The sequence below is a fragment of the Bos indicus x Bos taurus genome, chromosome 24 (assembly GCF_003369695.1).
Source record: "Bos indicus x Bos taurus breed Angus x Brahman F1 hybrid chromosome 24, Bos_hybrid_MaternalHap_v2.0, whole genome shotgun sequence".
In the NCBI taxonomy this organism is placed as follows: Eukaryota; Metazoa; Chordata; class Mammalia; order Artiodactyla; family Bovidae; genus Bos; species Bos indicus x Bos taurus.
Window position 1 is genome coordinate 26,185,605 of NC_040099.1, and position 27,202 is coordinate 26,212,806.

Here is a 27,202-nt window from a genome sequence, read left to right on the forward strand (position 1 = left end):
TTGATGAGTCGCTGAGGAAACACAGTGGAAGATTTTGCATTCTGCAAACTGGTTTTTGGAGAGGCAAAAGTGATGGAAATCTTTGCTCAGGCTTCTCCCCTCCCTTCCTCTCCCCTTTTTCCCTCCTTTGCTTCTTTTCCCTTCCCTCCTTCCTTCTTTTTAAAAAATCTGTTTGACTACACGCAGTCTATTTGCATTTATGGACTTTTCCCATAGCCTTTGCTGTGTCTGTGTTCAGTGATTTGTGTTTCAGGTTCAACTGGATATTCCTCTTAGCACTTGATGGACGCTTTCAAAACCAAGCACTGGTTTTATGTAATGGCTTTTCCTGTTTGATTTATGTCTAATGTTCTTTGTTTTGTGATTCTAAGATCTTTGAGTTGTTCCGTATGGACTTTAATGCCAATAATACTAGCTTAAAGTCCAATCAAATGAAGTTACTATTTCAGTGTGGAGATAAGAAGGAAAATGTTGAATTCTGAACCTGGGAAGAGAGCTGTTCACAATCTATGTTCACTTCCTCTTTCTTTCTATTGATTTGTTTCTTATTTAGCCTAATAACATAACCTCAGAGGTAGTCTATATATATTTGTTAATAATCTCTTTTAAATTTTATGACCCAAAGAAATCTCAATTTATGGAGATTTTTTTAAGTTTTTTTTTTTTAAAGTTCTGTGAAGAAACTTAAAAAAAAATCTGATTCAAATGATATACTATATAATTCAAATGATTATAATCATTTACTATAAATCACATGATCTACAGTACCAGAATGAAAAAATGTGATTTTACTTATATATTTTTTATTTTTTAGGTATTTTGTTCACATGTTTCTGTGTTACTGTTAAGAAAACAGTAAAGAAGTGTTTTCCAGAAGATGTAGCCCAGCAAAATTTAATTGTATCAAATACTGAAGGACCTGGAGAAGAAGTGATGGTAAATCAGATTTCACCTTTTTTGGTATGGTAGTTTAATGAGGCTGTGCTGTGCTTAGTCACTCAGTCAAGTCCAACTGTTTGCAACCCCATGGACTATAGCCCCACAGGATCCTCTGTCCGTGGGATTCTCCAGGAAAGAATACTGGAGTGGGTTGCCATTCTCTTCTCCATCAAACCCAGGTCTCCTGCATTACAGGCAGATTCTTTACCATCTGAGCCATCAGGGAAGCCCAAGTTCAATGATAACAGTTGATTATTACATAAAATAGTAATAATGATAACCTGCATGCAACCTAAGTCGCTTCACATATCCAACTTTGTGCGGCCCTTTGGACTGCAGCCTGCCAGGCTCCTCTGTCCGTGAGATTCTCTAGGCGAAAATACTAAAGTGGGTTGCCTGTCCTCCTCCAGGGGATTTTCTTGATCCAGGGATCAAACCTGAGTCTCTTAAACCTGCCTGCCTCGGAAATGGGTCCTTTAGCACTAGTGCTACCTGGGAAGCCCAAATAATGATAACAGCTAATGCTCCTGAGAAATCTGTATGCAGGTCAAGAAGCAACAGCTAGAACCGGACATGGGATAACAGACTGGTTCCAAATTGGGAAAGGAGAACAAAAAGGCTGTATATTGCCATCCTGCTTATTTAACTTATATACAGAGTACATCATGAGAAACGCTGGGCTGGATGAACACAAGCTGAAATCAAGATTGCCAGGAAAAATATCGATAACCTCAGATACGCAGATGACATTACCCTTACAGCGGAAAGCGAAGAGGAACTAAAGAGTCTCTTGATAAAAATGAAAGAGAGAGTGAAAAGCTGGCTTAAAACTCAACATTCAAAAAACTAAGATCATGGCATCTGGTCCCATCACTCCATGGCAAATAGATGGAAAAACAATGGAAACAGTGATAGACTTTATTTTCTTGGGCTCCAAAATCACTGCAGATGGTGATTGCAGCCATGAAATTAAAAGATGCTTGCTCCTTGGAAATAAAGCTATGACAAAACTAGACAGCATATTAAAAAGCAGAGACATTACTTTACTGACCAAAGTCTGTATAGTCAAAGCTATGGTTTTTCTAGCCATGTATGGATGTGAGAGTTGGACTATAAAGAAGACTGAGCGCTAAAGAATTGATGCCTTTGAACTGTGGTGTTGAAGAAGACTCTTGAGAGTCCCTTGGACTGAAAGGAGATCAAAGCAGTCAATCCTAAAGGAAATCAACCCGAGTATTCATTGGAAGGACTGATGCTGAACCTGAAGCTCCAATATTTTGGCCACCTGATGTGAAGAGCTGACTCATTGGAAAAGACCCTGATGCTGGGAAAGATGGAAGGCAGGAGGAGAAGGGGATGACAGAGTATAAGATGGTTGAATGGCATCACCAACTTGGTGGACATGAGTTTGAGCAAGCTCCAGGAGTTGGTGATGGACAGGAAAGCCTGGGGTGCTGCAGTCCATGTGGTAACACTGAATCGGACATGACTGAGTGACTGAAATGAACTGAATATTTTTGAGCACTTACTATGCCAAACAGGGGCTTCCCTGGTAGCTCTGCTGGTAAAGAATCCACCTGCAATGTGGGAGACCTGGGTTTGATCCCTGGGTTGGGAAGATCCCTTGGAGGAGGGCATGGCAACACAATAACAAAGCATGACAAACTGAATGTAACTGAATTGAAATTTATTGTCTCACAGTTCAGAAGGCTAGACATTAGAGATTAGGTGTTGACAGAATCCTACTCCCTCTGAAGGTACTAGGATTCTATTACAATTCTCCCTCCCAGCTTTTGGTAATTCTTTGGCTTATGACATCATTGACTGAGTCTTCATATGGCTTTGTGTATGTGTGTCTGTGTCCAACTTTCCCCTTTTGGATTAGAGACCCATCTTACTTGATTAGGACCTTGTCTTAATTTAACTAATTGCATCTAAAAATGACTCTATCTTCAAATAAGATCATATTCTGAGACACTTGAGGGTTAGGACTTTAACAATTGAATTGGGGTGGAGGATGTGATTTAACCTATAACACCTATGATATGAGTATTATTATTATCTTGATTTTACATATGGGGAATTAGAGAGGTACAGCAGGTAAGTGATTTGCCCATGTGAAAGTGAAAGTTGCTCAATCATGTCCGACTTTTTGCAACCCCATGAACTATGCAGTCCATGGGATTCTCCAGGCCAGAATACTGGAGTGGGTTGCCTTTCCCTTCTCCAGGGGATCTTCCCAACCCAGGGATGGAACCCAGGTCTCCCACATTGCAGGTGGATTCTTTACCAGCTGAGCCACAAGGGAAGCCCAAGAATACTGAAGTGGGTAGCCTATCCCTTCTTCAGGGGATCTTCCTGACCCAGGAATCAAACTGAGGTCTCCTGTATTGTAGGCAGATTCTTAACCAACTGAGCTATCAGGGAAGCCCTCAGATTTACCCCTATGAGATTTGCCCATGGTGGGAAATAAATGAAAGAAGACTGTTAGTTACAATTTGATTTATTTATTTTAGGATGCAAATATTAGACTCCCCACACAGACATCCAACGTTTGTGACACAAGCATATCTGTTGGCACACTTGGTGGCCAGGGAGTCAAAACACAGCAAAGTTTTGAGATGGTCAAAGGCGGCTACACTTTGGATGCCAACAAAGGAGGTGGACATCAGACGCTGGAATCTGTTAAGGGAGTGACGGACACTGGCAGATACACGTACAGTGACTGGCACAACTTCACCCAACCTCGGCTTGGCGAAGTAAGTGCCGCTGTCTTCATGTTCATTTTACATGAAAGTTAAACTCTGTTTATAAATCAGGATTTCCCCAAAGTTTCAGTCCTTATACATCTGGAGCTCATCACCTTTTTCATGTTGAATTATCATAGATATATGAATATTAGATCCAAACCCAAAGAGGAAAATGACCGCGTAAAGTTCAATTTTTAAAATAAGGTTTCCAAAACTTGACCTAGGAGTGGCATATGTAGGCATTTCTCTACTTTTGTAAGTATAAAAAGACTCAGCAGCAGCAGCAGCATAGCTTCTTTCCTAAAAATTGCCAGGAAAATCACCTAGAGTGAAATGTTACAGGGTACTACGTGGATCACAAATTATAAATATTCTTAAGATTATGAAATCTTAATGATCGCCATCAACCAGACAGATCATTAAGCTTTTATTTTGGGTTTTAGTTCCCCATTTTATGTTCAGATCAGGCAATGTACATTAATATTAGCCAGTTAAATATATTACTATAAGTATGTAATAATGTATAAACATAAGGGTCATAGCTTATATTTGTTTCCCCTAAATATGTAAAAAAGTTGTAGACACATTTCAATGATACAAGTTTCATGTTTAAATGGGAAATTGTAAGCTAGTTGTGTGATGCATGTTGAGCTTTAGTTTTTATCAATGTGTTCAGTAGGAGCATTTATATATCTGCTATATTTTAAGAATGAATATAATACAGACCAATCATGTGCATTTTTTATATGTAGGAATCCATTAGAGGACACACTCTGGTTAAAAATTAAACAGTAAAAGGTAAATCAAAGCCATTATTTTTAAGCTAATACATTTAGGTGTTTTTTAAAAAAAATAATAAAATGTGCTCTTTCTCGACACAGAAGGTGTATCTGTGCGGACAAGACGAGGAACACAAGCTCTGCGAAGACTACGTTCGCTCCTATAGCTATGAAGGCAAAGGGTCTGTGGCCGGCTCAGTGGGCTGCTGCAGCGATCGGCAGGAAGAAGAGGGGCTTGACTTCCTAGATCATCTGGAACCCAAATTTAGGACGCTAGCGAAAACATGTGTAAAGAAATAAAATGTGCCTTTTAATAGCGTAACAATTACCAGCGCATATGTAGGAGTTTATTGAATGTAAAACAATAGCAGCATCTGCTAAAGTATTTGTTTATGGAGGTAAACTTCCAGTTGTGTATAGATAAGGCTCCCTTAAATTCTCCTTGTCTGAGATAACTTTAGTCTTCTCTAGACATCAGTGCTTCCTTTGTTAATTTCCTTTTCTATGCACGTACCTTTTCTTGCCCTTTCCAGGACGGCACCGTGTGCTTTCTCACACCTTCTGTTTGAAAACTTACGTTACTTGGTATGCTCTGGAAGAGTATGTGAGGGAGTTAGGGATTGTGGAGATTAAAGAAAAACACATTGTTATTTTAAATGAAAATGAAATATTTTCTTCAGAATCTTGGGGACAATTATGCTTTTAGAAGTATTGTCTTTGGTGCTACAGAATTGCTTCCTTTACCTGAATGGCTTTGTGCTGAAGAATTTCTTATGCATTCTCTGATGCAATCTTTGATTTGGTGAATAAGAGCTCATCTTTCATTGTGTTTTCACCCTGTGGAGGTGCTCCCAGCTTGATCCTGGGATCTCTGTTGATGTGGATGTGTTATCAGGTTCCTACAGGTTCTAGAATTGTTGGAAAGATGTGGACCAGAAGAGGCTCACAGAAATTTGAGTCATTGAGATTTTTTAAAAAAAAGCATTTCCATGAAAGAATTGCAGCCTTAATGCCCATGGGTTGACTGAAACATGCAAATCTGTTTTGTTGGCCCATCATGATGTATTATTACTTTTTAAAAATGTAAATACCTTGGCAAGGACATGTTCTCTCTAGTTTGACACCATCCCACCATCCTCAAGCATTTGAGTAACTAGACCAGTAGGCATTAGGCTTACAACCCTGATCGCCCTTTGAATGTGCTAAACACTGAATGACTATCCATACTGGAATGGATACTCAGGCTACATTGGTAATCACTTTCAGAAAATGTTAAATAAGAAAAAGTGTCTGGCATATATATGTTAAAAAACTGAAATGTGTTATTAACTCAATTCTTACCAAACATTTGTTGAGTGATGCTGGATAAAAGAATGAAAACATGAGTTAATGAGCTATTTTGAATACATAGCATTTTAATAAGATATTCTATTTTATTACTTTAGAAAAAACCCATATATTTAAATAATATTTTAATATTTTTTGTGCCAAATGCTATAGATTCATAAAACATTTGCAGTATATATCACAAGGACATTTTCATTCAGACAAAAAAACTTTTTTTCATCTTTTAGCTACTTAACCTAAAAAAAAAATGAGTGACTAATTTTCTTAAATTTTGTGAATTATTTTCCTTCTTAGTCACAGGATCTAAATAAAGATTTTTCTTGAAATGAAATTGAATAGTAGAGCAGAATAAATAAGTAGCTTTAGTAAATACAGTTTTTATTTTAAAAGGTGCCCTCTATGTATTATTTTTATGGGCATTGTCAGTAAAATAATTTTGGAGAGTAATGCAGCTTCTGAATATCTGTTATCTGATGTACATGTTATTCTGACAATGATGCTAGTTTTGAAATTTTATAATATTAAAATTTTGGAAATATATCATAATAATGTTCTAAGTTATATTTTTGAACATAGGTGCAGAATGTTTGCTGAGCAATTAAAAATAATTAGTTGAACATTAGCCTACATGTTTATGTCTTCGTATTTCTTAAATTTAAATGTGAAAAAGAAAATTTGTATCTGAACATAAGGTACAAATAAAGGCCAAAGGCTGATTTCTCAAATCAACAAGAGAAGATACTTTAAAACTATGACCAGAATTATTAGAAAGTGTAGGAAATGAATTTGTATTAAGGAATTTGACTATTTTAAGATGTTTCAAAATATCATTAAATTGTATCTCATAGAAGAACTATGATGTCTTTTGATTTATTTAGGAATTTCAAAGTTATTCTCTAGTTACACTCAAAATCAAATGTTAATTGTATGATTAATGAAATTTATGGAACTCTGCTAGACTGTTATGAATTTAGTTAATAAAATATTGTATATTATGAGTTATTTCATGAATGTTAATTTTCACTTAATTGTTGGTAAGTTAATCATTCTGAATTGTTTTCAATAATGAAATCTATAGTTATGGAAAACATACAATTAAAACTTTCTTATCTTATCAAGATCTCAAACTATTTTATGTGAAAAACTTGATGGAAACTCCAAAATAGAAGAAAATTGGCATAATTGTTATAAATGAACTTTTGTTAAATACTTCCTTAACTTTATTGAGCTTTTAATTCCTCCTAGGTTTTTTAAAAATACTTTGTAAAACTTGATATCTATGCATGTGTTTACTTTTAGAGAATGGAATACGCTGTTATTTGGAAAATATTCACAATAGTTGTTCTAGAGTTGAGGACTTTCATTATCATAGAGAGGAAAAGCTAACTTTTTTGTTGTGTGTTAGTTATACAAGTCCTGTACTACTTGAAATTCCTCAATTAGATTAATGAAACAAACTGTATATTGCTGCGTATTTTTGGTCTCTTTTATCTGCTTTTCTAATAAATCTGAAGGAACATTTTTCATTTGGCCAGACATTTCATTTGTCTTACTACAAGGTTAGATAAAAGAAAAGAGGACTATTTATAGCAGCAGAAAGCATTACTAAGAATGGATAGACCTTTGCATACTTCATAGGGCCTAGTAAATTTGAGCAAGCATAGTTTTAAAAAAATTCTTTGAAAGGATAGTGTTGCATGAGAAGTAAAAACCACAGTTGATCTCAAATCCTTGCTACTACAAATGAAATGATAACCACTTTATAATATATAAGTAGAATAATTGTTTAAGAAATGTTATCTGCCAAGTATATTTATAATATGCATTTCATTCAGGTAGATCAAATTATTTTAAAATCTTTACTTCTTAAAGTAAGTGTTTTGAACAATAGGAATAAAATGTACTCTATAAAGTCAATCTGTAAAGAAGATGATTATTTACTAATGTTAGAGGAAAAACAATTAAAAAATAAGTGTGACTGTCTTCTGTATTTGGCCTGAGAATACATGAGATTTCGAAATGTTTAAAGTTTAATTGTCAGAGTACAACAGTGAATACCTATAATCATGGAGTGTTTTTATTTGTTCATATTTAGGGACCGTTAAATGCTAAAACATGGAATTATTATTAAAAAGAAACTTCAATGCTTCCTTTGAGAAACCTGAGTTTTTACCTAGAATTCATACCAAAAATTCAAATAGAATTATTTTCTGCCAGGTATAGTTCAGGAAAAACTAAAAGGAACCCTCTGATCCAATGTGGAAATGAAAGAATTTTCTTGTTTTGATTTTGTCTTTCTTAAAATATATAGAAAACTTAGAAATTAAGAGTGAATGACATTTATATAATTCATTTACACAAAATTTAAAATCCAACTTCACAAAGACCTTTTGTCCATATTAGGCATTCCACAAGAGGGACAGATTATTGTTCTATACTCACCATATTTCTCACCTCTTGGAGATCCATAATGAAATTCTAAACCTACTTAAGGTAGGTTTAGCACACTTCTTGAAGTGTGCTTCCTGAACTGGCAGCATCAGCATCACCTGGAAATGTGCCAGAAATGCTAATTCTTGGGTTCTTCCTCAGATTCACTAAATAAAAACTCTCAGGGGAGGCCCTCCAGGTGTTTGCAGTGTACAAATTCACCTCTGTACTGGGTCTTTGCTACTCAGTGCTGTTCACAGCACCTGAAGAAAGTGGATTCAGGCCCCACCCCAGACCTATTGAATCCTCTGTACGTGAAATTTTGACATGCACTGTGTAGATGACCCCTTGATTGGAACCTGAAAAAACTAATAGAAGAACAACATGATTAGCCAATTAAAGTGAGTGCCCAGAGAGTCTCAGACAGCAGGTCTATGGCTGCCAAAGGGTAGGGAAATTTGTCCAGGCTCACCTCGTGACTCCAATTCAAGACCAGCTGTCTTCTGTCCCCCCACACAGCAGAACCCTTCACCCAACTCTGTGTTATTCTGTACTTGGATAATTGACTCTCTGTGAATTTTGTACCTTATGGTGCCATATGTTGGAGAATATACAATGGTAGATTTTGACATTATTTCTGATCATGTCTAGGCAACAAATTTACCAAATTATGTTTAAAAATCAACTTGAATAACCTGGATAATTTAAGCAATGCATGCAGTACCCTGAGATCATTTTAGCAAATAGGTGTCTTGACATATTCTTTTCTTACTAAGCCAGTTCATCACCACGTGCCTTTTTAACCTTTTATTTTTCTGGGTGTAGCTGACTTAGAGCATCATAGGTGTGGCTAGGAAGCTGTCAGAACCAGTTGTGTTTTACTGACTAAACATATTCTTTCATTATTATTTCTTTTAGTTTCAAACTGGAAAATCAAGCAGAAGAAAATGAAAACAAATTTTCAGAGTTACTTTCATTTTAACAATTTAATATTTATACATGATTAATTAATATTAAATTAATTATATAATGTTAAATATATAACAAATGGACTTCCCTGGTGGCTCAGAGGTAAGGAATCCATCTGGCAATGCAGGCGACATGTATTGGGAAGATCTTTTGGAGAAGGGAATGGCAACCCACTCCAGTATTAGTGCCTGGGATGTCCCATGGACCAAGCAGCCTGGAGGGATACAGTCCATTGGGCTGCAAAGAGCTGGATATGACTATCTACTAAACAACAACAAATATGACAAATACTTATTAAAAATTAAATGTTAAATTGGTATTGATGTTTTAATATTAAACCTATTTAAAGCTAAATATTAGGGACTTCCCTGGGGTCTAGTGGTTAAGACTTTGCTCCCCAGTGTGTGGGGTTTGACCCTTGAGCAGGGAGCTAAGATCCACATGCCTCACAGCCAAAGCACCAGAACCTAAACAACAGAAGTAACATCATAACAAATTCAATACAGACTTCAAAAATGGTCCACATCAAAAAAAATCTTAAAGAAAATAAAGTTAAATATTAAGGAGACATTTGACACTGACAAACATATATCCCTTGATAGTTTGTGAGAGTCGACTGGGGGACACTGCTGATTGTCTACCAACTATCCCGTAACCTAGCTATCTCTTACAGATGGAGCTTAATTTCATTTGAGATTGCTATAGGAGACCATTATGTCCCAATCCCTCTAACTAAATTCTGGTCTGTGAGAAGTAAGTGAATTGCTGTGTCTAAAATTTTTGAGTAGGTCTTTTAAAGGAGCTGATTCAGCTGGAAGATGTCTTTAGTTTTTGTGTTTGTTTCCCTTGGTTGCATTTCATGATTTCTGGAACACAGATGTGATACCTGGTGCTCAAGCAGCCATTTTATGATGCTGAAAATGGGAAACCATGAGCCACTTGTTGAGAGTGGTAGAGCACAAAGACAGAAGGAGCCTGGATCCCTAGTGGCTTTGTGGAGACTGGACTTCATGCCTCTAGACGTGTCCACTTGAGTGAATAAAGCTTTCTGCGTTTAAGCAAGGCAATTTTAGATTTTCTGTTAAAAGTAGCTAGTCTAATCTGATGTAGGGAGAATAGAGGTTGGATAGAAATAATTGTTTTACTTAAGTCATGATTCAATAAAACTAAAATTAATCTGCATTGGGAACTCATTTTCTTTAGGCTAAGATGTCAAAAATGGTTGATTTCGAAGATAGTTCAGTGTTCTCTGAAAAGTCCCGAGACAAAATAAAGTATTAATTATTTGTTGTTGTTTTGTTGCTTAATTGTGTTGGACTCTTTTGTGACTCCGTGAACTGTAGCTTGCCAGATTCCTCTATCAGTGAGGTTTCTCAGGCAAGAATACTAGAGTGGGTTGCCATTTCCTTCTCCAGGGGATCTTCCTGACCCAGGGATCAAACCTATATCTTCTGCTGGGCAGGTGGATTCTTTACCACTGAGCCTTTTCTGAGTCATTTGAACATACTCTTATTTTTTTTTTAACTCTTGAAGCCTGACTTTGTCAGAATCCATGTTTCTAGCAGTAAAGGATCTGGATTCTTCTATTAATCTGGTGTATGATCTTTAACAATTCATCGAATCTCATTTAATTCAACTCTTCAACTATAAAAAGGATTTTACTGTTGATTTTATCAGCCAAACAGATGTTCTTCAATGCAAGGATGATGTTTCAGCCATCATTGTGTTCTCCCTTACACCTGTGCTTGACAAGGGTTTTTATTTGTTTGCTTGTGTGTATGTTTATAGTATATATACACAACATTTAATATTTAATTGATGCATTAAGTTAAAATCTTTAATGAAAATATCTTCCCTAATTTTAAAACACACTTTTAAAGATTTAGCATACTATTTCTACTGCTTCGGTCTCTGTCCCTGTAAATTGTGTGATCAAATGGATGTGCTCCTTTAAGTCTGAGGGATTCAATGTTTGTTTGCATTCTAATATCCCAAGGCATTGTTTTTCACTTAATTACTATAGGTGTATGCTAAGTCGCTTCAGTCATGTCCAACTCTTTGTGACTCCATGAACTGTAGCCCACCAGGCTCTTCTGTCCACAGGATTCACCAGGCAAGAATACTGGAGTGGATTGACATGCCTTCCTCCAGGGGATCTTCTTGACCCAGGGATCGAACCTGCATCTCTTATGTCTCCTGCGTTGGCAAGTGGATTCTTCACCATTAGTGTCACCTGGAAAGCCCCAATTACTATACAGATAAATAAAAATAAATGCAATTTATTTTCCTATTAATCAATCCAACAAATTACATCACAGTCTAAAATGCTTCTTACTCCAACTCAACTAGACTTCACAATGAGTAAAGGTGAGTTCAACAAACACAGAAAGTTGAGGAGCTTTCAGCAGGTGACAAGACAACTATGGTTTTGCTGTATGGCAAGTGGTGATTCCATATACTGATTGACTTAGATGGAATTCTATTCTTTCATATTAGAGACTATACAAAAAGATATTTTTAAATTGACCTCAGTGAATTAGCTAGGACTTGCATTAGACTACTTGATGACAGAGATAAAGTGGTTTATTTATTTATTTATATTTAAGTCATGTACCATCTGATCCTGCCAGCTCAGGGCATAGTGTCTTTCAGTAGTCCAAGCCAGAACCATGGGCATCACCCTTGACTCCTTCCCCCACCCCAGTATCCCGCATAGAATTACAGCCAGTTCACTCTACCTCCTAATTATCTCTTAATCAATTACTTATAAAGTGGTTTAAGAAAATCAACAGGTAAAAGTTGATTTTCACTGATGTAAAACAAGTGTAGAGAGTCTTGGACTTGTACGAAGGCTTCTTAATGCCATCTGTGTTCCAGGAGCCTTCCCTTTTTCTGCTCAACCATCCTCTGTACAAGTTGCTTCACAATCACAAAATGGGTAATGCAATGCCAGCCATCACATCTGAGTCTGGAGTAGAAACACAAGGAAGGAGGAAGACTTTCTTTTTAGGGAGCATTTACAGAGACTTCCTCCAACAACTGCCTACATACACTTTGTAGAACTTAGCCACTTGTCTATCCCTATCTTCAAGAGAGAGTGAGAAATGTGGTATTTCAGCTGACCAAAGTCAGGGCACTGTAACTAAGGAAGATGTTTAATAATGATAGGAGGTAATCTTGGGTAAATACGATGGAAAAATATAGTTTCTTAGTCTTTTATAAAAAATCTAATTTTAATTTTTCTGGTTGTGCTGCACTACATGTGGACAGAGCCTGCAACCCCTGCAGTGGAAACATGGCGCCCTAACCATTGGACTACCAGGGAAGCCCATGGTTTCTTATTCTTAACCAGTATTATCCTGCTCCAGGCAAATAAGGGGCTTCCCTGGTGGCTTAGACAGTGAAGAATCTACTTGCAATGCAGGAGACCTGGAGTCGATCCCTGGGTTAAGAAGATGCCCTGGAGGAGGGCATGGTAACCCACTCCAGTATTCTTGCCTGGAGAACCCCATGGAGGAGTCTGGTGGGCTGCAGTCCATGGGGTCACAAAAAGTGGGACGTGACTGAGCGTCCAATACTTTCACTTTTTTTTAGGCAAATAAGATTCTTAGCAAAATATTTATCCCTTATATAATAGTTAAGGGCCTACAGAGTAGTTAGGCTGAAGGGTCATGCTCTTTCACTTGTCAAGTTTTAAAAAAATATTGCAAAGCATAAGTTTTAAAAGTCACATAAATAAAACCTCAGTTTTTTTTCAGAGATTAAAACCTGTTTACATCCTTAAGCCAGATGTGACCTGCAAATTTTGTTGGGGGAGGGGAGGGAGGAGTTGAGGTTGAGGAGAAGAGAAGCTTTTGCAGTTGAAAATATTACGAGTAAACTGCTATGTTAAAAAACCAGGACATTTCACTCCACGTGCAAATTTGTGACTTCCCTTGAAAAATTGGCAGGTGTGGCAACACTAAGTCCATATTCCCAAAGGCCACCAATTGCTAAGAAGTGACAAGTGACTTCTTGAGGGTCCCCGCCAGCGCCCATGCCCTCTGAGGCTTGCCATTTCTGTGTCAGATAAGAAGGCTGTCAACTGCCATTTATCATGACATTTGTACTATTGTTCTCTGAAGGTAGATGTAGGAGAGAAAAGAGACATATTTTCTGTGCTTCTATCTTCTCAAAAGACTCTGTGGGAGAGGGAGAGGGTGGGATGATTTGGGAGAATAGCATTGAAACATGTATAATATCATATAAGAAACAAATCGCCAGTCCAGGTTCGATGCAGGATACAGGATGCTTGGGGCTGGTGCACTGGGATGACCCAGAGGGATGGTACGGGGAGGGAGGTGGGAGCCGGGTTCAGGATGGGGAACACGTGTACACCTGTGGCGGATTCATGTTGATGTACAGCAAAACCAATACAATATTGTAAAGTAAAAAAAATAATAATAAATAAATGATAAATCGTTAAAAAAAATAAAGAGAATGCATTAATGGCCAAAAAAAAAAAAAAAAAGGCAGAGTAATGAAAAAGGACTGCTTAAACCAACCTAATATGTTTATTTTAATTACTTTCCTGGACCCTGCAGGCATTAAAGGTTATGACTGCTTGCACTCCATGATTTTTCAATATAAAATGGATTATGTTGCCATTTGCTATACAGTGTAATTTGCTTCTTCATTACGTTTGTTGTTATTGTCTTCACTCCCATCCTCACGTTTGAGTGGAAGCTCTATGAGGGCAGAGATCTTTGTGTCTAGAACAGTGCCTGAAACATGGAAGGAGCTCAGTAAATATTTGTTGGAGACATTTATTGAGCCCCTACTATGTGAAAGCATTATAGGATACATATACAAATGTTATCTCATTAAAAAAAATTATTAACATACTTTCAAGTTTAGATGTTTACTCTTCCTTTGACCAATAAGAAAACTGAGGCTGGGAGAGGTTAACTCAACTTAAGATCAGACTGCAAGGCTTCCGTAGAGCAAAGATTTAAATCCAAGTCTGAGCAAAGATGACCCCATGAGCATTGTTCCTGAAATGGCCGTCTCGGGTCCACAATACAGTGGGAAAAGCATTTTAAGCTTATCAATCCTGAAAGAAAATATGCTTCCTATGAATCTGTGTTAAATATTAATATTTTACATACAACCTTCTATAATGTAAATTTTGATCTTCACCTGAGACATTTCTGTGGCCAAGAGGAAGACACATCATCTTCCTCACATCAGATCCATTCTCTCCACATCAAAATCAATGGGTTAAATAGATGGCTTCCATTTGGAGTTGCTCTTAACTCTTCGTATGCATTTCCAAAGCAGATGTCTCTCTTGAATTTCATATCCATACTGTTTATTCCAGGCTTCCCTGGTGATCCATATGGTAAAGAATCCACCTGCCAATGCAGGAGACCCAGGTTCAAACCCTGGGTTGGGAAGACTCCCTAAAGAAGGGAATGGCTACCCACTCCAGTATTCTTGCCTGGAGAATTCTATGGACAAAGGAGCCTGGCGGGCTACATTCCATGAGGTAGCAGAGTCGGACACAACTGAGTGACTTTCACTTCACTTCACTGCTTTTTCTGATCTGACGGCTCCCAGAAATCTCAAATTCAATACTTTCAAAAGCAGGTGATTTAACTCCTACATGCACTAACACTTTCCTGCCATCCTTAACTTTGTTAGTAACAACACCATTGCCTCTTTGTCCAAACAAATATCAAACCCAGAATTTTGCAATTAGCAGGGCATAAAAAGAATAGCACATGAATGCATCCAAAGGAGGCAGATTAATAAATTGAATAATTACAACACTTTGGCCAGATAACAAATTACAGAGGCACACTATGAAAGCTAGTGAGCACACAGAAAACTCACAGTGCTTCCCCTCCATGGGCAAGTAGAGAAAGCTCCCTGAATAAAGTGGTAGAAGACATTCTATGTGGAAAGAAAGTAAGGATTCCAAAACCAAGCAAAGTCAAAAGCAAGTGACCCAAAATGAAACAAGCAAAAACCAAGGTCTACTTGAGCTCCAAAAACCACAGTTTGAAAACCACTTGGGGGTGGGGAGGTGGGATGGGCAGTGGGGTTGAAGAGCTGGAGGACCAGTGAAGATGGTCCAGAGAAGAGATGAGGGGTTAAACACAGCAATGAATCTGGAGACTGACAGTGTGTGAGGGTGTGAGGATGAGGCCTTAGTTACTTTCTTGAGTAAGTGGGAGGATCATGAAACCATTAACCACAAGGAGAGAACCAAAGCTGTTTTGTTGTGGAGAGATAGTGGCTGCTGTTTGGAATATTCTGAACTTGAGGTATTTACAGGAGACTGGTTGGATCTCCTTGCAGTCCAAGGGACTCTCAAGAGTCTTCTCCAACAGTTCAAAAGCATCAATTCTTCAGCGCTCAGCTTTCTTCACAGTCCAACTCTCACATCCATACATGACCACTGGAAAAATCTAGCCTTGACTAGATGGACCTTTGTTGGCAAAGTAATGTCTCTGTTTTGAATATGCTATCTAGGTTGGTCATAAATTTTCTTCCAAGGAGTAAGTGTCTTTTAATTTCATGGCTGCAGTCACCATCTGCAGTGATTTTGGAGCCCCCAAAAATAAAGTCTGACACTGTTGCCCCTGTTTCCCCATCTATTTCCCATGAAGTGATGGGACCAGATGCCATGATCTTCATTTTCTGAATGTTGAGCTTTCAGCCAACTTTTTCACCCTCCTCTTTCACTGAAGGAGATCAGCCCTGGGATTTCTTTGGAAGGAATGATCTAAGGCTGAAATTCCAGTACTTTGGCCACCTCATGCGAAGAGTTGACTCATTGGAAAAGACTCTGATGCTGGGAGGGATTGGGGGCAGGAGGAGAAGGGGACAACAGAGGATGAGATGGCTGGATGGCATCACTGACTCGATGGACGTGAGTCTGAGTGAACTCCAGGAGTTGGTGATGGACAGGGAGGCCTGGTGTGCTGCGATTCATGGGGTCGCAAAGAGTCGGACACGACTGAGCAACTGAACTGAACAAGAAGTTACTTCCTGTTCAATGAACAGACCTGATGCTCTGCACCCCCACCAGCCATTCTTTATTACTTAATACCATGTAATCCTTCCCCAAACACTGGATGCTCACTTAGGGCAGGGAGCACTTTTTATTAATATTAGTTTTCTATCTAGTTAATAAATGGAATAAATACTTTTTCCTGCATGTATATTCAAAGCATCTTTTCCTTCCTCTGCTGGGTGAGGACTGACTAGGCGTTCCCTTATACCTCTTTCATTCTCTGACCCCAACCCCCGCCCCTACTCCTCACCCCACTCTAAGCTAGAGGGTTTTGTTATGAAAATCAAGTTGTCAGTGGCATGTCAGTGAGGATTACTATTGGGTGAAATAAAATCGATGTGAGAAAGGATGTGGGTTATATCTGGATAAATCTTTTATCAAAAAATGAAAGAAAAGAGATGGAAAAAAAAAAGACTTCAGAGAGTGAGGAGGGGGTTCATTTTATTTATGTTGTGATGATTGTCATTGCTGAGGCTGAGAAAGGAAAAAGTAGAAAAAAAGCACATTTAAATTTTCAGGAACCAGCAGCAAACTGTATAACGGGCGCTCAGAAGGTCACGCCACGGGAAGAAAATATTTTTTTTTAAATGTATTTATTTGGCTGTCAAACCTTGGTTCCTGCTCATGGGAGCTCCGTTGCTTCATATGGGATCTTTGTTGCTTCATATGGGATCTTTCCTTGTGGCCCGAGGACTCTCCAGTTGTGGAGCAAGGGCTCAGTTGCTCCTCATCACGTCGGATCTTAGTTCTACAACCAGGAATCGAATTCTGCACTGCAAGGCAGATTCTTAACCACTAGACCACCAGGAAAGTCTGCAAGAAAACAATTTAAAGGCGATTGCTGTGTATTGAGAATACCCCTGAAAAGGCTCGTTAGTGTCAGAAAGGAGGAAATTTCCCCTCTACCCTCTTGAGTTCTTGTGCCCAGACTAAAATCTACAGGTAACAGATTAATGGGAGAAAAATAAACATATTTTAATTTGCAAGCACAGAAGTGTCATAGAAATGAATCTGAAGAGTGGCAAAAGCAGGCAACTTTTATACTTTTTAGACAAAGAAACAAGAAATCTGTGACGAATTGACAGGACAAAGCAGCTTAGGTTTTGGTGCTTAATTGGTAAAGAATCTAAATAGAGTTTGGGCTTGGGGTAGTCAATTAAGAATTAAAAGGTTTGTTTATACAGGTTTCTCAGCCCAAATTCCTTGTCTCCGTGATAAGGATGACCTTTCACCTCCAGATTCAGGAAGGCATGGAGAGATTTATTTCCCACTTTCAGGGAGACAGAGAGGAGGGCCAGAGTGTCCTTCCTGTATTGCACATTTCTTAAATAACTTTAACTCAGAATAATCACTATGCCATGGAGGCATGTTTTGAGATGGCCTGCCCTGAGCCCTAGCAAATAGCAAAGATTTGAAATACGTGAACAGCTTTTCAAAATTAAAAAGAAATTTTAGATTAGTGACTATGTCTCCTAGAAAACCCACTCTGCCGGGACTGAACTCCGAGCGGGGGTAGGCTAAAGATACTAACATGGTAGCTGGCCAGGTAAATGTTTGGAGAATGATAGGAATTGTTTTGTTTTCAGTTTTATTGAGGTACAATTGACCAAATTGATATGCTTAAAGTGTACAATGTGATGATTTCATATCTGTATACTTTATGACATGATTATTGGAATCAACTCCAGTACCCTTGCCTGGAAAATCTCACAGACGGAGGAGCCTGGAAGGCTGTAGCCCATGGGGTCACTAAGAGTCGGACATGACTGAGCGACTTCCCTTTCACTTTTCACTTTAACGCACTGGAGAAGGAAATGGCAACCCACTCCGGTGTTCTTGCCTGGAGAATCCCAGGGATGGGGGAGCCTGGTGGGCTGCTATCTATGGGGTTGCATAGACTCGGACACGATTGAAGCAACATAGCAGCAGCAGCAGCAGCAAACACATTCATCAACTCACATACTTTAATTTTTTTGTTTGCGTGTATCACAGAGTCGGACGCGACTGAGCGACTGAACAACAATCGTAATTTATTAACTATAGTCATCACACTGTACATTACATCCACACAGCTTATTCATCTTGTATTGAAGGCTTGCACCTGTTGACCAGCTTTCCCTATTTCTCTACATCCCAAATATCTATCTATATATATATGTAGCTCTATGTATATATCTACCTGTGTATCTCTCCACATTTTTAAGCTGGCTTTCCCAAAACTGATCAGATGAAAAACATTTAACCTCAGTTTAGTAAGTTAATCCCTCCTATCAGTTTCTTTGGAGGGAGTTACATAGAATTGTCTTTATGACAATTAAATTTCTATGCTTGTTATTACAAATCAGTGTTGTAACTAGAAGTTCATTTTGTGTATATACATACACTTGTGGGACATAGTCTGTGCTAAGTCGCTTCAGTCATGTCTGATTCTTTGTGATCCTATGGACTATAGCCCACCAGGCTTCTCTGTCCATGGGATTCTCCAGGCAAGAATCCTGGAGTGGGTTGCCATGCCTTTCTCCAGGGGATCTTCCTGACCCAGGGATCGAACCCACATGTCTTGGGTCTCCTGCATTGCAGGAGGGTTCTTTCACCACTAGTGCCACCTGGGAAGCCCAGGGGAGATAGAGATGGAATAAACTGAAGGCATAGGAAAGAAGGAGAAAAATTGCTAGAGCAATGTTCTTGAGTAGGTGGGAGGAGACTGGAATGGATGCCCAAATGGAAAAGGTGACCCTAGCCATGAGCAGAGACAGTTCCTCCACGTATAGAAGAAAAGGCCATGTATACGGCACAGATGCAGACAGCTGGGTCAGTGTGGGGAAGCTTGATAGTTTTCCTGAATAATTTCTGTTTTCTCTGTGAAATAGAAAGCTAAGTCAGTAACAGAAACCGAGGGTAAAGGAGGGTGTTTGGGAAGCTTGAGCAGAAGTAAGGAAGAGCAAAAATACTGCCGAGGAGAGTGAGGAAGTGAAAGGATTAGATAAAGACTGAGACTGCTGGGCAGTTCTAGAGCCTACGTAGGATACTGCGCATGACCTTACAGAGAAACTCCTGAACTTGGGTATGGGTTTATCTCTAACTGAGGTGAAGTAGAGAATCAGTTTTGTTTTTCTCTAATAATGAATCAGTTTTCCTAACACGACCACTAAATAATTTTCTTTTCTTTTCCGGTGGTGTGTACTGTCCATACTTTCATCATATATAAGTTCCTGTTTCTGCACTGGTGTCTTTCTGAATTTTAGTTTAAAGCTCATTAGCCTATTTGTCTGTTTTTTGTGCAAAAACCATGCTGGAAATTCTTGGTTGGCCCAGCTTATATTTTGACAAATATACCAATATGGGTCCATCATGTTTGAGATCAGATTAGGAATGCCCACCCTGCTGAATTTGACTCAAGACAAGATTTATTTTAATAGGCCAATAAGCATTAAAATTAGGAAAACAAAGAGCCTGTCAGGAATCATTCATTCATTTATTCATTTACTCACGCATTCAATAAATATTTACTAGGCATCTATTATGTGCCAGGACTCATGATGATCAATGCTGGTGAGATGGGCAGAATCAAAAAAAGTCAACTGCAGTCATGAAAACGTAGTCTTTGGTGAATGTGTGTGCATGCTCAGTCACTCAGTTGTGTCCAACTCTTTGCAACAAGGACTGTAGCCCACCACGCTCCTCTGTTCATGGGACTTCCCAGGCAAGAATACTGGAGTGCGTTGCCATTTTCTTCTCCAGGGAATCTTCCCAACCCTGGGATGGAACCCACATTTTTGGTGTCTCCTGCAAATATTAATCAAAGAATGACTAAAATTTAACATTGTAATTGTGACAGGTGTTCTAAAGAAGAGGCAGCTGTTTGGTAAGAAAGATTTGACCCTATCAGAGAGGGTTTGACCTTGTGGGGAAGGAAATAAGAGTTGCTATTTATAGGATGAGTTGGAGGAGAGAAAGGAGAGAGACAGAAGAGAGTTCCAGGAGGAGGGAGGAGCAGATACAAAGCACCCAGCGATGGTAGGAGCCTCCTGAGTCCAAAGATATGAAAAGATGTGTTTGTGTGCAGTATTTAGAGATCAGATCATGCAGAGGAACGCAGGCAATGAGAATGCATAGACACAGCCAGCAGAGAAAGAAGAAAACAGGAGAAGCCAAGAGCAAATAGGTTCTAGGTGAAGTGATCCCACGAAATAGTGAGTTTCCTGTCCCTAGGTCCACTTCAGAAGAAGGTGGTTGTTGTTTAGTCGCTAAGCCGTATCCAGCTCTTTGCAACCCCATGGACTGTAGCCCGCCAGATCTCCTTGTCCAGGGGATTTCCCAGGCAAGAATACTGGAGTGGGTTGCCCTTTCCTTTTCCAAGGGATCTTCCCAACCAGGGATCAAACATGGGTCTCCTGCAATGGCAGGCAGATTCTTTACCACTGAGCCACCAGGGAGACCCTCAGAAGGTGGTAACAGTTTGCAATTCATGAGCAGATTTATCAAATGATTTAAAAATAAATTTACTTTTAATTGGAGGATAATTGCTTTACCATATTGTTGTGTTAGTTTCTGCCACACATCGACATGAATCAACCATAGGTATACATATGTCCCCTCCTTCATCCTCTGTCCCACCTTCCACCCCATCCCACCCCTCTAGGTTGTCACAGAGTACTGGGTTGAGCTCCTGCATCATACAGTAAATTCCCACTGGTTATCTATTTTTCAGGGCAGCAGTGGAAATCTAGACATAGATGACAGACTTGTGGACACAGTGCAGGGAGAGGGAAGCACAAATTGAGCGATTAACATTGCAACAAATGATTTTTATGCAAGGTGATTTTCCATCCTTATAGAATGCTGTTTATGTATCATTTTGCACTTAACTTATTCGCCTTTTCTTTTACAAAAGCATCAAAATGAGATGAATCGCAGATGAAGAGGGCTCCCTTAGGTGTTTGCCTGGAGCACAAGCCCTTTCTGTTTTAGGCACCACAGCAATCTCAGTGCTGGGAGCATGCCGGAGACAGAGTAGATACTGAATAATAACTTGTCAAAGTAGCCAGTTAGCAAAGTAAATAATTCAAAATTCTGTGGTTCTAAGGATATAAAATCACTACAGATGGTGACTGCAGCCATGAAATTAAAAGACGCTTACTCCTTGGAAGGAAAGTTATGACCAACCCAGATAGCATATTCAAAAGCAGAGACATTACTTTGCCAACAAAGGTCCATCTAGTCAAGGCTATGGTTTTTCCTGTGGTCATGTATGGATGTGAGAGTTGGACTGTGAAGAAAGCTGAGCACCGAAGAATTGATGCTTTTGAACTGTGGTGTTGGAGAAGACTCTTGAGAGTCCCTTGGACTGCAAGGAGATCCAACCAGTCCATTCTGAAGGAGATCAGCCCTGGGATTTCTTTGGAAGGAATGATGCTAAAGCTGAAACTCCAGTACTTTGGCCACCTCATGTGAAGAGTTGACTCATTGGAAAAGACTGTGATGCTGGGAGGGACTGGGGGCAGGAGGAGAAGGGGACGACAGAGGATGAGATGGCTGGATGGCATCACTGACTTGATGGACGTGAGTCGGGGTGAACTCCGGGAGTTGGTGATGGACAGGGAGGCCTGGTGTGCTGCGATTCATGGGGTCGCAAAGAGTCAGACACAACTGAGCGACTGATCTGATCTGATCTGAAGGATATATTTGTTCATAGCACTCCACAGTGGCACTTGTCAATGGCATCTGTTAAAGGTAAGAGCAGACATGGTCAGGTTCACCACAGCTGCCTGAGAATTCATTCATTGGCTTCTTTTTATTGCTGTGCTGTGCTTAGTTGCTGTGTCCTGCCCGACTCTGAAAACCCCTGGACTATAGCCCGCTAACCCTCTGTCCGTGGGGATTCTCCAGGCAAGAATACTAGAGTGGGTTGCCTTGCCCTCCTCCAGGGGATCTTCCTAACCCAGGGATCAAACCCAGGTCTCCCACACTGCAGGTGGATTCTTTACTCTCTGAACCACCAGGGAAGCAAGTTTATAATAAGAATTTACTTATTGTTTGTTTCACTTATTTATTTTAAAAATACATTTTGAAAGGTAATCAAAATTGAAAAGTACACTCTTCCTGAGTACAATTTGGAAGAAAACTTCAAAGAAATAAGGACAGCATTAAAAAAAAAAAATTATTTATTGGATAATGCGGCATTAGAAAGAAAAAAACATTTTTTCCTGTCATAAAAGGACTTGGATGGTCCTTGCCCTAAGAAGCTCACAGTGTAAAGGACAAATAGGAAAAATAAACAGAATTTCTATTAAATATGTTAATCACAATACTAGGAATGCATGACAAGAGGGCTATGGAAATGCATGGTGGACATTCAATAAATGTTTGTTACATGTTGAAAAAAGATTGATCCACATTTTCAGTAAGTAGGAAACTAGCACAAGCTGTAGCATCTCATCTTAGGGTTGCATTGTTTAGTCCTTTTGAATCAGACAAGGTTTTAAGGTCTTGTCAACAGGAAGGAGGCTGAAGGATCTGGGATCGGTGAGTGCATTAATACTGGGTTTCAGCCCTCGACCAGGACCTGAGGAGAGATACTGGAAAAGTAGGAACTAGGGAGCTGTCACAGGGATGAGGTGGGTTGTAAATGTATGAGGCTGTGGGGTAAAGAGGGATACCCATGTTAACCAACACTTACGGAGTTCTTAGAATGTGCTAGGTTTTATTCTGCGTGACTTCATGAACCTTATTTAATCCTGTAACAACTCTGAGAAGTAAATAGTCTAATTGTGCTCTTTTTACCATGGCTATCAGATATTTTCCTCTCTCACCTGTAAATAGCTAGACAATGTCCTTCAGTCATGTTTTTGATTTCTCCCTTCGGTCTGTTTCCTTTGCTTTGGGGTTCCATCCTGTGTCATTGCCCATGCCAAGAGAGATGCACCCTAAACATCATGTGTCCACATGGACCCTTCTCTCCAGGCTCCAACAGTGGACTCGTGCAGCTCAAAGAAAGCTGCTGCTGTGTGCACATCAGTGATGAAGTGGTATTTTGTTGCTCTTGCCATTTATATTCAATTACCACTTTCTGAAATTAGAGAATTGTGAAGCGTGGTTGCAGAGATGTGCCCCAAGGGCCTGGGGTTGCTATTTGTTCATCTTTTTAAGAACAACTCTGGTTCTGACTTTCTCTTTGAAAAGGAACACCCATCTCCAGCCAACTTTCTCAAAAATCAGCCACAAAGAGTCTAAACAGTTTAATTTTAGACGTGGAAGCTGCCATAGACAGCATCCAGTATTATTTTAATTATCTTCCTTAATGAATGAGAGTGCTGAGGGCTGAGGTTACATGAGCAGCCCAAAACACGAAGGACCTTGGTCCTGACTGTTGGTCTGGTGCATACTTTACTATAGCCCAGTGGAAGATCACTTCAAATCAGTAAAATCATGTTCACAGCCCAAAGACATTCTTAAAAAAAATTCCTCTTCTCACATTTCATGTCTCTTTAAATTATATCTGCTATTTCAAGATTGTATTATTAAAGAAACTATTTCAGAAGCCATATAGTCTAATCTAAAACTATTAAATAAATCTGGTCCCTTGTTTAGAGTTTATATTTCATTTCTTTAAGAAATTCACGAAGAAACAAACAAATTGCCATCTTAATAGCTTTAGTCAGTTACCTAGTGTGAAAGATGAAAATAAGGATCTAAGGCAAATTCTTTTCAAATTACCCTCTTCCCTTTTCTGGAATGTGGAAAAACATGAGTCACCCTTAGGTGTTTAAGGTTAAAGGGTAAGCAAGAATTTGAAAATGTTCTATTATCAAAGACCATAACAGCCTGAGTACATTTGTTGAACATGAAACTGGCATGATATCATCATTAACAGGACGAGGAGTGTTAATGAAATCACTGCTGGAAAAACATGAGGGTTAAAAAATGTGGAAACAGAAGGATGTCAACCAGAGTCTCATGCTGATGACCCAGGCTGATTTTACAAGCAGTTTCAGTGATAATTTTATAAATATGGAGACAACAGAACAGCTCACTATGTGTCATTCAATAATAAAATAAAGCATGGGACTAATACTTAGAATGTAAGACAGGTACTGTTTTACAATACTCTTGAATTTAAGTATATGGTCAACATTATAATAATTTTGGCTCTGTGTATAATGGTATTGGGACCACATATATTTTCAAGAGCTGAAATCTGAGTGTTATGGCTGGCTTTTCAAACAGGTTTCTCCACACACCCCTGTGCAGACAAACCAAATGAAATGGGACAGGTTTCTCCTTTGTGGTCAGACTTCTCTGGTTTAAGCCAGTAATTGAAAAGAGGTACAGCATAATGAGTCACAATGCCCCGTCATTGCTTTCTGAAGAGCTGCAAGAATACCACTTTTATATTTTAATCTTCCGGGTTAAGCACTCCTATAATTCACCTGGTTTAAGTATACTTCAAACCTAAACATAGATTTTATCCTATTCTTTTTCTTTGGGTGGTGGGAAAGGAAGAAATCTCAGTGAGACGTCCAGGAGTCCAACTTAGGAGATAAGTGATAAGAAGGTCAGTGGTTGGCTTTAACTGTGACAAAGGAGGGTCTTGGAGAAAATCATGAGGCCACATTAAGCCAATGTCTAGGATCTCAGAGAGATTCCGTAGTTAACTCACCCCTGATGCCTGGATTCCCTTATTTTAATTAATTAATTATTTTAATTTCCTTGTATCGTTGTTATTCTGGCCATGACATTTATTTACAAAAAAAAAAAAAAGACAACCCCCTCCCCGGAAACCAACGACCAAACAAGACCCAACAAGACCCCAGAAGGGTGTGCATACTGGTTGTCCGCAGGAAATTAACTCCAGGAGAGTGTGGAAAACAGTCTCCCTGGGTGCTTGATCGCTCGGGCGCGTCCGACTCTTTGCGATCCCAAGGACTGCAGCCAGCCAGGCTCCTCTGTCCATGGGGATTCTCCAGGCAAGAATACTGGAGAATACATGCCCTCCTCCAGGGGATCTCCCCAACCCAGGGATCGAACCCAAGTCTCCTGCATTGCAGGCGGATTCTTTACAGTTTGAGCCACCAGGGAAGCCCAGTCCCCCTGGGGCCAACCCTCTACTAGGTGGGCCTTAGGCAGCCGTGACACTAAAGTGCGACCTCTCCACCTCCCTCCCCGGCGGCCTCTGCGGGTCTGCAACTGACCACAGCTCGCGGGGCGGAGTCGGGCCGGGAGCGCGCACGGGTCCTCGCCCCCTTCCGCGGCCCGGCGCGCTTGGAGAGTGAGTCTTTGTACAGTCAGGGCTTCTGCTGGGCAGGGCCAGCTGTTAATCCTCCAGGCGGACACCGGGGCGTGGGGGGGAGATGGGGCATATAGGTGGCGTCCGCTGGTGAGAAACACCTAGCGCAGGTAAAAGGGTGGCGGCGAAAGGGAGTTCCCACCTGTTGAGTTCTTCCAGAAATGAAGACTTAAGAAAATACCTAGGAGGGGCCGATCGGTGTCTTTCGGACGCGCCTGGAAACCCCACCCTCTGTCAGAGGAAAAGCCTTTGGGCTGAGAGGCTGGAGCTTCAGAAAAACCGAGAAGAAAAGCAGCTCCTCCGCGCGCCAGGTCCTCGGCCTCGCACTCCTGCGCCCCGGCCGCGGCCCTTCGCCCCGCCGCGCCCTCCCTCCCCCGGCCTCCGGGTGCCTCGGCCGGCGACCTGCCCCGGAGTCCTCCCATGGCGCCAGCCCGAGCCCCAGGCTCCCCGAGCGGGGCCCTCTGCCGGCAACTCCTGCTGACCCTCGCGGTGAGTGGCCGCCTTGGACACTGGGCCCGGAGGGCGCACGGACAGATGTGGGAGAGAGGGCACCTTTAGGAGCAGAGAGAGATCTGTGGGTGGCGAGCCAGGCGGGGGCTCCTGGCGCCTGGGGCTGGCTGCAAAAGTGCAGCCGGTTGGGGTGGGGGAGGGCGGACAGAGGACGGCGACCTGGGCGCTGCGATCCCGTAGGGGACGAGGAGGAGGGTGTCTCCGGTAGCGGCTGCAAACGCCCATGCAAATCCGTGGCCCCTGGGTACGAGCCTCCGAGCGCCTCCAGCCCGCGCACCTCGAGGGGGAGGACAGTCCAGGCCGGCTCAGGGCCGGGTTCCGGTCACCGACCAGGCGAGCCGCTGGGCGGACGCGACCAAACCCGCCGATCCTGGGGTGAAAGAGAGGTCTAGGCGCCTTTTGGGGAATTTATCTTAGGCTGTGGGTGAAGGGGAGGGAAGCGCGGAGACCGGGCGGTCTGGACCCTCTGCGCGTGAAAATGGTAGACGGCTCCCAAATGGTCCTCAGTTAAGGTTTCTATTATGGGTCCGTACGTGAGGTTTCACTCCCTTTAAACTTTGGGGAAATGGTCGCCTCGGAGGCATCCGGATTCTTCCTCCCACCGCCCGCCCCTCCCCGCCCTCCAGCTCCAGTTTTTTTTCCACTTTATGAAACACAGTATCTACGAGCCCACCTCCCCAAAGCTCTGAGAGAAAGTAGGGGTGGCCTTATTTGGAAAGGACAACGCCACCACCCTCACCCCGCCACCCCCGGGCAAAAAAGCCCGGGCTCTCTTTGGGGGAGGGGGCTGCAGGCACGGAATCTAGAGCGGGGGAGCAGCCCCTGAGAGAGTGTGGGACCAGGGATTCCCCAGATAGAGCTCCCGGGATACCCTGGAAGAAGAAAAGTCACAGAGACCAAGAGCAAGGGGGCTAAGCCTGTAGTGGCCTTTTCAAGCTGAGCCGCAGGCATTAGGGCTCCAGGCAAACCTGAAGGACACGGGGACGAAACTGGAGAACAGACAGTCGGGGAATTCCTTCTGGGACTGGTGGAACTGGCGGCGTGAAATATCCAGTTTTACTCTACCGCTGTCCTGTTTCACGGAATTCCTGAAATTTTTAATGAATGAAATTGTAGTCGTTGCTATCATCAG

The 27,202-nt window shown here is 40.8% G+C and overlaps 2 protein-coding genes across 5 annotated transcripts in view; both read left to right on the forward strand.

The window, feature by feature from the left end:
- DSC1 (desmocollin 1) overlaps window positions 1-7,341 on the forward strand; it is a 38,206-nt gene extending 30,865 nt beyond the window's left edge. Inside the window, exons 14-17 of one of the 2 annotated variants that reach the window (XM_027526158.1) lie at window positions 815-936; window positions 3,456-3,698; window positions 4,442-4,487; window positions 4,571-7,336. In XM_027526158.1, coding sequence (XP_027381959.1) covers window positions 815-936; window positions 3,456-3,698; window positions 4,442-4,477 — 401 coding nt within the window. In that variant the 3' untranslated portion in view covers window positions 4,478-4,487; window positions 4,571-7,336. Of the gene's footprint in view, window positions 1-814; window positions 937-3,455; window positions 3,699-4,441; window positions 4,488-4,570 lie in introns of both variants that reach the window. The other variant, XM_027526157.1, reaches the window with a different exon arrangement.
- An 18,158-nt stretch (window positions 7,342-25,499) lies between these two features.
- The window catches only part of LOC113882757 (desmocollin-2), a 38,545-nt gene continuing 36,842 nt past the window's right edge, over window positions 25,500-27,202 (forward strand). The window contains exon 1 of one of the 3 annotated variants that reach the window (XM_027525857.1): window positions 25,500-26,049. In XM_027525857.1, coding sequence (XP_027381658.1) covers window positions 25,981-26,049 — 69 coding nt within the window. In that variant the 5' untranslated portion in view covers window positions 25,500-25,980. The remainder of the gene's footprint in view (window positions 26,050-27,202) is intronic. The other 2 variants (XM_027525859.1, XM_027525858.1) reach the window with 2 other exon arrangements.